Source organism: Neoarius graeffei, chromosome 2, assembly GCF_027579695.1.
Source record: "Neoarius graeffei isolate fNeoGra1 chromosome 2, fNeoGra1.pri, whole genome shotgun sequence".
NCBI lineage: Eukaryota > Metazoa > Chordata > Actinopteri > Siluriformes > Ariidae > Neoarius > Neoarius graeffei.
In genome coordinates this window covers 82,761,679-82,774,167 of record NC_083570.1, presented here as the reverse complement: position 1 = coordinate 82,774,167, position 12,489 = coordinate 82,761,679, and the positions used below count along the sequence as shown (strand labels likewise).

Sequence of the window (12,489 nt, the reverse complement as noted above, 5' to 3'; positions counted from 1 at the left end):
AAGATTAAACCAGTCGTTGCGCAGGAAACGCATCTGGAGGAGCCATTAGTGAACTCACAACATGCCTCAGACACTTAGAGTCCAGAGTGACAGGATTTCTAATATTAGAAAGTGATTTAAATTATTAAACATGTGAAAAGAAAAAAAAACGTGTGGGAAACAGCCAGGCGCGCTTTAACCCCATGCGTTTTGGAGAGAGCGCATTGCGGACTGCATGCATGGGAGACTCAGTTCAGTTCCCCAAAGGAATACAAGGCTTCTAGCTCTCTCGGCACCCTGATCTCTCTCTCTCTCTCTCTCTCTCTCTCTCTCTTCTCCACCTTTCTGAATCTGAAGAAGCGCTCGGTGGTTGCGTCAGACTCCGGAGCCAAAAGTGCAGGGCGAGCAAATAACGCGGAGAAGGAGCGTTATTCTGCTCCCCAGAGCACAGCCTGCTCACTCCTCTGTGATCAGTCCTGTCACTCAGATCACTGCTAAGACCAATCCTCTAAATCAGGGTCGGTTTTTGCCCCTTTCTCTATCTTTTTTTTTTCTTATGCGTGCTTTGGAAACTGATTTTTTTCCATGGTGTGACTAATCCGCAACCAAGGACAATCTCCAGAACACATTGAAGCGGCACTGTGATCCATGCAATAACACGATGAGGCGTGTGAGGATTTCTCCACGACTCCACGACTGATTAGATTTGTGTAGAGAGACCGAGAGACATGCCGCACGCGCGAACCAGGAACCCGAGCCCCATCCCGGAGGTAACGTGGGACACAGGGCACAAGGAGATGAACGAGACGTGGAAGGGGGCAGTGGCGTGTCTCGGCGTGGCCGTGTTCTTCGTGATGACCATCGGCATCATTTACTGGCAAGTGGTGGATCAGCCCAACAAGAACTGGATCCTGAAGGGCAGCTTCAGCGGGCTGGTGTGGGAGCGCAGGACGCAGTCGCTTGTCCTGCAGACGCTCACTGAGGACAAGACGTTCGTGCAGATCGACCTGGGACACGCGGGTGGCGCGGACGCTGATGTGCCCTTCGTGCGGAATCTTTGTTGGCTAAACAAGACCGAGTTCTGCTACACGTGGGACTCGGTGGCCGACGTGAGGATTTCTCTGGATGCCGGCGATGAGGCTGGGACGGAGTGCTATACTGTCACCTGGACCCCGGTGCACTGCCATGTGGAGCTCAAGGTAGAAACAGCGTGCGTGCTGCACACTACTGCACACTTTTTGAACCCATCTTTGGAGCCAAGAACCTCTGGGGTGTGTGTGTGTGGCACGGTGGTGTAGTGGTTAGCACTGTCACCTCACAGCAAGAAGGTCCTGGGTTCGTGGCCGGTGGGGGCCTTTCTGTGTGGAGTTTGCATGTTCTCCCCGTGTCTGCATGGGTTTCCTCCGGGTGCTCCGGTTTCCCCCACAGTCCAAAGACATGCAGGTTAGGCTAATTGGTGGCTCTAAATTGACCGTAGGTGTGAATATGAGTGTGAATGGTTGTTTGTCTCTATGTGTCAGCCCTGTGATGATCTGGCGGCTTGTCCAGGGTGTACCCCGCCTTTCACCCGTAGTCAGCTGGGATAGGCTCCAGGTTGCCTGCGACCCTGTAGAAGGATAAAGCGGCTAGAGATAATGAGATGATATATATATATATATATATATATATATATATATATATATATATAGGGTGGCACGGTGGTGTAGTGGTTAGCACTGTCACCTCACAGCAAGAAGGTCCTGGGTTCGTGGCCGGTGAGGGCCTTTCTGTGTGGAGTTTGCATGTTCTCCCCGTGTCCGCGTGGGTTTCCTCCGGGTGCTCCGGTTTCCCCCACAGTCCAAAGACATGCAGGTTAGGTTAACTGGTGGCTCTAAATTGACCGTAGGTGTGAATATGAGTGTGAATGGTTGTTTGTCTCTATGTGTCAGCCCTGTGATGACCTGGCGACTTGTCCAGGGTGTACCCCGCCTTTCGCCCGTAGTCAGCTGGGATAGGCTCCAGCTTGCCCGTGACCCTGTAGAACAGGCTAAGCGGCTACAGATAATGGATGGACTGATTATCAATTCAATATATATTTTAATTGGCCAGCCACAAGCCCCACAAATGCCCATTCTCTCCATTCTACACTGTATCTAATAACAAATACACTGACATATGAACAGTGAAAAGTGATGCTAATGTATCACAATATCAGTGTCATATTGTCATAAATTACTATACATAGTAATTGAATACTTTTTTAACCCCCCAAAAATGGCATCATTAACAGGATAAGGACGCAAATATTAATTCACATGCTTGAGGACCCAGTACTACCTTCGTCATGCAATAACTAAATCCTAAAACAGGTCAATAGTTTTCAGAGTTTAATCCCTTCTGTTTGTACATTCCCTACCCACATAATGCCCAGTCATGTGCCTAGGCTTGCACTCCACCAAAGCCTGGATTTAGCTATTAAGGTAAGGTTAAAGAGGATAAAAAAAAACCTAGACATTTATACCTCTGATTATTAATGCCACCATTTACAAAAATATTTATTAAAAAAATCCACAAATTGATGTTGGGTTTTTAACTTTCTTTTTCTTTCTTACTCAGTGTTCGTTTCTGTCTTACACAGGACTGCTTCTCTATGGATAATGTATCATGGTACGGTGGGGCCAGTGTCCAAGCACTGCGGTGGCCAATAAATGATGTGGATATTTCAATGCAGCCCTTCACTGTCAGTGACCTGAGGGACAACCCCTCTGGCTTTGGTTCAGTCCTAGAGCGCTACTTCCTGGGCTCGTCAGGTGAGAAACGATAATGAGGGAGTTCCATATCAATGTCAGTGCTGTTCATATTACATATACACGTCACACTCCATCTCTGTTACTTGAGTGTGTCCTGTAGTGACTCAACAAATGATGCAGAATGTCTTACAACTCAATACTCAAGGTTCAATTCTGATTATTAACGATCAACAGGCAGTTGTGTACAGTACCAAGAATGCTGTCAGAATTATTTAACTGTTGTTTTTTGATGCTGTAAAAAAAGCAAGACAAGGCTATAATCACAGTGATTATAATATCTTGTGCGTTTATTTTTGGGTGTGAGCTTGATAGAATGGACAGATGCCATGCAGATAGATGCAAATGGTTAATGTTATTCATTGAACGGCCATTGTAGTGACCCATGGGACTCAGGACTGCTAGGCCGACTATGAAAGGTATGTATAGCAGAGCAGCTGAAGTCCAAATTTAATGCACACAAACGCTTTCTTTCTCACTTTCACACACAAAACACATCTTTATTTGTGCTTTCTCACGTGCGTTTATATCTGGTTATGCGCCTGCATGTGTCCAAGTGAGATAAATATTATCAGCAGGTAAAAGGTGAGCATGATAATTTGTATTCCAGATAGCTAAAGAGAATTAGAGCAAAACAAAGAACACAACATATACTAAAGGACATCGTGAATATCATGTGATACCATCAACAGCCTGTTGTGACTGGGGTTTCCAACTTTATATAACAGTGTTTCAAGATGAAAGGTTCACCTGATTTTAATCCCAACACGCTAAAGGACATGCCGGATTAGTGAGCCGCCTAAAAGCCTCTTTAATTGCCCCGCTTTGCCCAACAACAAAAATGTTGAGCTATTGGCCGGAGCAGTAGCCCTTAAAACCCAAACAAAACCCGCACACAAACAATAGCTGTGTATGTATTGCAGTCTATTCTAGTTATTATGCCTTTGTATTCCAGCATGCTGGATTTGAAATGAAGATAACTATCAGGTTAAAGTGGAAATTGTCAGCTCTAATTTGAGGCTATGTCTGTCTATATCTGACTTAAATTACTGTCGGAAATGACTGTTATTTCAGAGGACCAGAAGAAAGTTAACGGTTTAACATAATCTTAAATATACCTCTCGTGTTTAGTACTTGAATCAGCTGTAATCAATGACTGTTTGTCTGTCCATGAATCACTGGACACAGAGTGTCTGACTTGGTGTTGTATCATGCAAACATTTTAATGTTTGTATCAGGGGCTTTTTTTTTGGTTTGTTTAATTGGTTGTTTTTTTTTCCTTGTCTTCAGTAAGTGAGACTCATGCTTAGCACGGTTCCTGCTGGGTGACTGATTTAACCAGTCAAGTACATTTCAATTTCTGGCCCTGGATAAAACTCTCCAGAAGTGCCTCAGTGTCTCCGGTTAGTGTTCGGTGCAGCCAGTGGTTTTAATATTGTAGATTTAAATGGGGAAGCCATGGCTTAATGGTTCGAGAAGCAGCTTTAGGACCAAAAGGTTGTTGGTTCGATTCCCTGGACAAGCAGGAATGGCTAAAGTGCCGTTGAGCAAGGCACCTAACCCCCAGGCTGCTCTGGGTATGTTGTACATTGCTCTGGATAAGAGCGTCTACTAAATGCTTGTACTGTAATGTAATGTTGAAACAGTTCCCCAGGTAGACGCTCATGCAGCAACGTTTCACAGAAAAAGTGATTACACTGGAACATGGTCAACTTTATCACATTTGTCCATGAGATTAGGTCTTGCACAAGATGATCAGCTGATTCTTGCTTCATATTAATGCACAAAGTGGTGGATTTTGGTTTTTTAATACATTATGTTCACTGCATCTCTGATTAACTGATTCTCATTTTTCATCTTCATTGGATGGTTTACTTGCTCTGATTTTTCTTTTACTTCGCTCAACTTTACATCTTTGTTCATGTACTTGTGCTTCAACTAATAAACATTATTCTCAGAACTGGAAGGACTATTTATTTTAAAAAAAAGTGCTATAGTTATTATCTGATTCATACAATATGAACATGAGTACTTATGTGTGCTTTTGAATTAAATGCTGACCTTTTAACTTCATAGCCATTGTTTCATTTCAAATGTCATGGTTTTCAGAGAACAAAAAAGAAAAAATAAAGCAACAACAGCAACAACCCAGTTCTAATTAATGTTAGTCTTCACTTACCGTACGTCAGAGGTTTTGTGCCATACAAAGGATGTGACACTGTAAACCAGCTTCTGCCTCAGACTGCAATTTACATCAACGATGATTGTGTCTATAGAGCAGATGACTGGATGCTAAACATTTTTCACATTTTCTTTACACGCCCAATAACAGTAAATCTGGTAAACTACACACATCTGTGAACCTAAGGCAAGCCTAAGGCTAGTTCAGTTTATTTATGTTGGTAATAATCTGCTTTCTTGAGATTTAAAACTTGCTAGTAGTATTTTAGTAACTTTACGGGAAGTATTTAAAGAAAAAACGGCAGTATTTTTATATGTGTGACCCTATTATACCACCATAATCTGCCATAATCTAAGACTAAGTGTGTCCCAATGTCTGGTGTATACTTGCCTTTGACACAGGTTGCTCTCATTTGGACTGTAATAACAGCACTGTCATTTTTCATCTGTTTTTATCTGTTTATATTTGAGTTTGGTAACCACAGTAACCTTTTGTTCTCCATCAAACGTTAGTATCCTATTATTTTCCATTTTCCTTTAATAAATGATATGTGAGGCTCACAAAGAAGCCTTTCTTAAATGAGATGAATTCTTTGGCATACTTTGAAGTTTCCTCAATTTATCATAGCAGATTAGACTTGGATGAGATAACTGAAGTTTGTTATCATGGCTAGTGTGTGTGAATGATGATGTGCAGGGTCCGCTAAGTAGTGCACCTGCCTTTAAACCAGCCAGGCTGCATGAAAAAAAAAAATACCGCCTTGCTCTCTGTGCATGAATGTGCTTTCTCAAGCCCAGGAATGGGATTTTAGATAAAATAATCCACTGTGGCCAAAGTACAGATTGGTTTTGTATTCAAGAGTTGCTACTTTTATGATCTTAAATAGAAACTTGTTGTGCAACAAGTAGAATTTCATGTACTTCATGTCATTCCTTGCATTGGGGTTGATACCGTATATAGATGGATGACATATTAAAGGACAAGCCAACCTCTGTACACCACAAGCCACTTGAACAGCTTGGCAAAGATTCTACTCTGGAAGTCTTTGGAACTGCACTTGAGAGATGAACACCATTCTTCCAAAAGATATTCCTTTAGTCGATGTTTAATAATGGTTATGGAGAGTGCAGTCTAGCACATCTCTTCCATAGGTATTCAGTTGGGTTGAGATCTGGTGACTATGAAGGTTCTTCTTCTTCTTCTTCCAGCTGCTCCCGTTAGGGGTCGCCACAGCGGCTCTGTTCCGCATAGGTTTTACACTCGATGCCCTTCCTGATGCAACCCTCCGTAATCTGTCTGGGCTCAGGACCAGAACTAAGTATGCACTGGCTTGTGCAACCCCAGTGGCTGTGTATTTTTCCTAACTGCATGTCTTTGAACTTTGGGGGAAACCGGAGCACCCGGAGGAAACCCACGCAGACATGGGGAGAACATGCAAACTCCATACAGAAAGGCTTCCGTCGGCCATGAGGTTCAAACCCAGAACCTTCTTGCGGTGAGATGACAGTGCTAATCACTACACTACACCACCGTGCTGCTCATCTGGTGACTAAGAAGGTTATATCATATAATCTTTTTCACACTCCTATTCAGTGAGCTCTCATGCCCTGTGGATGGGAGCGGAGTCAGCCTGGATGAGACCACTCCCTTCAGGATAAACATGTTTCTTTGTAGGCTAAAGGTGATTCGTCAGGGAGAACTTTGTATTGATTTGTAGTCACTCCACTTTAAGGGGACAAGTGGACCCAAAACATGCTGGTAAAATTCCTTCCACAGCATAACAGAGCCATTTTTTTTCCTTTAATTTGTCACCCATGTGTAGGTTTAGGCATTTTGCTGATTACTGATGGCTTGAGGTTAACTTCTGAGTTCTTCTGACTAATCATTGCTCCTTAATGAACTGTAAAAGTGACACATGTTGCCACTCAGTATCCACTGTACAACACTTACAGTATCAGCTGTCTTGATATTCACTTACCACTTACAGTATTTGTAGGAAAACTATGGCTGGGAGTGAAAATAATTGAACCTTAATTTACTAATTACTAATTAGACAACATAGCTATACTTTTAGATCAAGTTATCCTCAGAGAACCGTCACCATGCTTATATTTGTATTGCTTTCCATTTCTTTCACGTTCACTCTTTTTCTTATAACACATACACTTTTTGAAACCCAGACAGATAATATGATGAATTGTATAACTGAATATCATTTTCACAGTTCATTGAGCCTTCACGAAGCTTCTCAGCATATTTAGCCTCCACAAATCATAACTTCAGCACTCCCGTGCATGCACTTGAGTCGTAAATAAGTGCATGAATGTGGCAGGTGTGTTGGCTGAGCCAATGTGGTAGATAGCAGGATGTCTGCCCACACCGTTTCCTTTAATTCACTGTCTCGTCTTCACAGCCCATACTGGATCTACAGTGCTGTACTTCTGACCTGACACAGTGCAGGATTGGAAGACAAATAGTTTAAAACCTTTAAGTCTTTATGGTCTCAGTTTGTTTGAAGTGCTTATCTAATGGATATAAAGCATAAGGCATTTTGTTAATTAATCATTTCATGAAATTGTAACAAACTGCTTTTAGTTCTTTTGGAAGTCTTTTAGGGAAAAGAGAAAGGACAACACCATTAGGCATTCATCTTTCCCATAAAGCCGTAGTGGAAAATATTTCAGGAAAGCTGGTAGTATTTACTGTAGAGAATTGTTCTAAAAATAAGCCACTGCTCACTTAAGAACCCACCTTGGTTATAACTCAGACTAAAAGTCTCTTAAATCTTCCTAAATGACAGTTATTGATTCCCTCCTGTGCAAATTCCTGTAGGTTGTATGTACCTCAAGAAAGGGCCACAGAGCCTTTGAAGGCTCCTATTTGAAAAAAAAATAAAATAATAATAATAATAATAATAAATCAATAAAAGAGAGAGAGATATTAATGGTGCAACTGATACCAAAAATAGAACCATAGGCAAGTCTACACAACTTCACACGTACATTCTGCAGCTCGAAGTTTTCCACTTGATCTCCTTCCCATTTTTTTCCTTGTCAATCTGAAGTACATGAAGTTCGCTATAAAAAAATATAAAACATCTGGCAAACTCACTGGGTATTTGTGGGATTTCAAACTTTCTCTAATAGCTTGTATTTATAGTTTCCAACCTGTAAATGTCATTTATTCACATTTCTCAGTTTAAAAAATTCTAATCAACCCAGAATGAGTGAGACGAGAGTGAAAGTGAGACTTCTGTTAGTCTACTTAATCTTAGAGTACTTGATCTTACCATTGGCCACAGCACAGACTTTCTACCTGAGGAAAATTATCCAGCCAAGCATAGCCTCTCTATAATAATGCATTCATCATTTTAGGGACCTTTTGTAAATTTTGTTTGGCAGATTCAATTATGTACAGCAGGGGGTTTCAAAATATTTTGTAGCCCGGGACCTCTTTAACTGTAAAATCGATTCCAGACCCCCTCAGTACAGATTTATTCCGTGAGCATTGTTTAAATGTGTACAGTAAAAATATTACACCATATTTTTAAAAGCAAAATAATTTTAATTTTCCACTGACAAAACACATTAGGTCCAAGCTGATGTTATTTATAGGCTTATTTTTTTTATTGAGTTAATGAGGTAGTAAGAGTAAAAGCTATTCAATTCAATTGACTAAGAACGCTAAAAACTCACTAATAAATGTAATAATGACAATTAATGATAATGATGGGATATGATTTCCGCCAGGTGGCACGGTGGTGTAGTGGTTAGCACTGTCGCCTCACAGCAAGAAGGTTCTGGGTTTGAGCCCAGTGGCCGGTGAGGGCCTTTCTGTGTGGAGTTTGCATGTTCTCCCCGTGTCTGCGTGGGTTTCCTCCGGGTGCTCTGGTTTCCCCCACAGCCAAAGACATGCAGGTTAGGCTAATTGGAGGCTCTAAATTGACTGTAGGTGTGAATGTGAGTGTGAATGGTTGTCAACTCGGTTATCATCAATTCTATTAATGGATTGCCCAGTTTAACAATAACAAAGGTGACAACGACTAACAGAGTCAACACTTGAAATGTACCCGTAATTATAGAATGGGCCATATATATATATATATATATATATATATATATATATATATATATATATATATATATATATATGGGTTTGAGCCCAAACTGTGTGGAGTTTGCATGTTCTCCCCGTGTCTGCGTGGGTTTCCTCCGGATGCTCCGGTTCCCCCCACAGTCCAAAGACATGCAGGTTAGGCTAATTGGTGGCTCTAAATTGACCATGAGTGTAAATGGTCAATGTGTCAATGTGTCAGCCCTGTGATAACTTGCCGACTTGTCCAGGGTGTACCCCGCCTCTCGCTCATAGTCAGCTGGAATAGGCTCCAGCTTGCCCCGTGACCATGCACAGGATAAGCGGTTACAGATAATGGATGGATGGATGATTTCCACCGATGTAACTAAATTAAAAGGCTATGCTTCATGGACCCCTTGGGGTCCCAGGACCCACTTTGAGAACCACTGATGTCTCAAAATGTGGTTTGCTAAACATGTCGAGGACCTGAAGTCACAAATAAAAGTAACATCTTATGCAGATAATATCATGAACTCTGTTTGGATGGAATGCATGTACTTTTAGGGCTTAAGGCATGTTTCTTTTGTAATTAAATAAGGTCTAGTTTCGTTTGGGAGAAAAAGGATAGAAATCAATGTTGTTGTTGTTTTCTAGAGTTGAGTGAACGATAGTGCTGCTGTGAGTGCAGAGAATCCAGGCATGAGTGTACAGAAGATATTCACAGTATTGAGTTATCTGTGAGATGATCAGCAGTGTGTGTGTGTGTGTGTGTGTGTGTGTGTGTGTGAGAGAGAGAGAGAGAGAGAGAGAGAGAGAGAGAGATGGGATAAGGGGAGGAGATTAGAAGTTCATGGGGACTACATGTTAAGAGAAATACATGCAGTTCTGATGTTAGTGGCCAATTTTATTATTTTTTTTTGCAACTAAAACTGAAAACAAACCCTAAAGGAGCAAAGATTTTTGGTGTGTGTGTGTGTGTGTGTGTTTGCATGAGGGGGTACTCTGACACGGTGAAGAAATCTGAGAGGCAGCGGGAATTCCTGGGAGGGCAGCCACATCTGCGGACACAATTATCTGGTTCCCATCATCTCATCATTTCACATTGGCACAGAGCTACACCACCCAAAAAGTTCAAACTAGCTTTCAGGTTGCTTTTTCAGGTTGCTTCTCAACCTGTTCTCTTTAGATGAATTTTATGTTCACAAAGTATGTAAAGTCAAGCTTATGTCATGCTTAAGAATGCTCTTAACACTTGTTTTCAAGTCAGAATGACCCATTTTGAAGTCTTACCAAAAGTGGCCTAATATTAGATGACTAAATGACTCCTAGCTAATAACATTTCCACCCTGAAAATGTATATTCTTGGATTAATTTTCCTATGTTCAGCTAATTTTGACCTGAGGGTCACAAGATAAAATAAAAGTTAAAATGAGTAGACTGATTACACTGTTAAAAAAAAAAGAGGCCACCAAAGGGGATCTTCTAACATCTGACGTTTCCATCAGCACTGTGTTTATATTGGATATATCATGTGTAATAGTAATAAGATAAAATGTGTATTTTTAAATGATAGAAATTCAATTCTACATCTGTATTGCTGACATATCAGAATAGATGACACAGGACAATATGTCAACCACTGATAAGTACTGTATGATAAAAATGGTCAAATCAAGAAATCCTTAAAGGGTTTAGTGGTTGCCCCAGGTTGTTTCCGAATCAGAAGAGAACTTTAAACATAAAGAACCCTTTAAGGAACCCTTAGTGTAGTAAATAGAAATTAAGGGTTAAACAAAACAGTTTGCTTGGATGTGTCTAACTAACTGTAAATCTAGATTTATGAGACTTTATCAATTAAAAGCTTTGAATAACTGTGGATTGGATCTATTTTCATAATCATAGCCTAGGTTAAAAAAAAAACATAAGATCTTGTCATTCTCTGTTTTTTATAAGCATTGGACTTAGAGGGCTTTAAGTTACACTGAACACAGTATTAAGACGTGATTTGGTGTGCTGTTGTGATATTTAGCTCCTCTTGTTTGGTGGCCCATCATAAGGACATTCTTCTGAGTGACAATTACATTTCTATATCAATTTTGTGCCAGTAGTTTACCTACATTTTTAAGTATGAATTGTGAACAGGATATTTTTAGCATTTCTGGATGTTTTTTTGTCCATATTTTAAAAGTAGATGGCCTTTCGATTTCATAAAATCAGTGAAATTTAGTTCCCTCTGAAATTTGGTCATTGTGATATATGCTTATTTCTGTAATATCTAAAAAAAAACCCAGGCCATTCTGTGGCTGGGAAGTTATTTAATTTGAGAGGATTCCTTAGCAAATAATGTGCATGAAATTGCTCGCTTCATGCAGTCAAGCAGACAGAGGAAGTCCGTGTGCACATGCTCCCGCTTACCTTAGTCATCTTCTTCTTCATCTTTTGGGTTTTACAGCAGCTGGCATCCAGTGTTGCATTGCAGGTTTACCTTTGACCATGCACTGACAGTTACATCATTCTGTTGCTAAACGAACAGCTGATCACACCGAGGTGCTCGCTGACCGCCGATATTTATTAGTTTACTCCTGCGTTTCCTTTCTTTCACAACATAACGTCTTTTCTTCTCGTTTTCCGTTACTGTAGTCAGACTTTCACATTTCATTCACACACTCACATCCTCCATTTTTCTCTCCTGTTTCAAATTTGTATCCCGCAATGCCTTGCGTGAATGGGGAAAGCCCACCACCTGATGCATGACGTAGTATCTTGTATTGCGTCATGGTGAAGCAGGAAAAAATAGAGGAGAATTTAGGGCCACATGGCCCTAAATTCATAATTGTTCTACAACCCCGATTCCAAAAAAGTTGGGACAAAGTACAAATTGTAAATAAAAACTGAATGCAATAATTTACAAATCTCAAAAACTGATATTATATTCACAATAGAACATAGACAACATATCAAATGTCGAAAGTGAGACATTTTGAAATTTCATGCCAAATATTGGCTCATTTGAAATTTCATGACAGCAACACATCTCAAAAAAGTTGGGACGGGGACAATAAGAGGCTGGAAAAGTTAAAGGTACAAAAAAGGAACAGCTGGAGGACCAAATTGCAACTCATTAGGTCAATTGGCAATAGGTCATTAACATGACTGGGTATAAAAAGAGCATCTTGGAGTGGCAGCGGCTCTCAGAAGTAAAGATGGGAAGAGGATCACCAATCCCGCCAATTCTGCGCCGACAAATAGTGGAGCAATATCAGAAAGGAGTTCGACAGTGTAAAATTGCAAAGAGTTTGAACATATCATCATCTACAGTGCATAATATCATCAAAAGATTCAGAGAATCTGGAAGAATCTTTGTGCGTAAGGGTCAAGGCCGGAAAACCATATTGGGTGCCCGTGATCTTCGGGCCCTTAGACGGCACTGCATCACATACAGGCATGCTTCTGTATTGGAAATCACAA

At 40.8% G+C, this 12,489-nt stretch overlaps 1 protein-coding gene across 1 annotated transcript in view; it reads left to right on the top strand.

Moving 5' to 3' along the window:
- The first annotated feature begins 557 nt into the window (after nucleotides 1-557).
- si:ch211-236l14.4 (SITS-binding protein) overlaps nucleotides 558-12,489 on the top strand; it is a 54,931-nt gene continuing 42,999 nt past the window's right edge. The window contains exons 1-2 of the mRNA XM_060910068.1: nucleotides 558-1,178; nucleotides 2,597-2,768. Coding sequence (XP_060766051.1) covers nucleotides 708-1,178; nucleotides 2,597-2,768 — 643 coding nt within the window. The 5' untranslated portion in view covers nucleotides 558-707. The remainder of the gene's footprint in view (nucleotides 1,179-2,596; nucleotides 2,769-12,489) is intronic.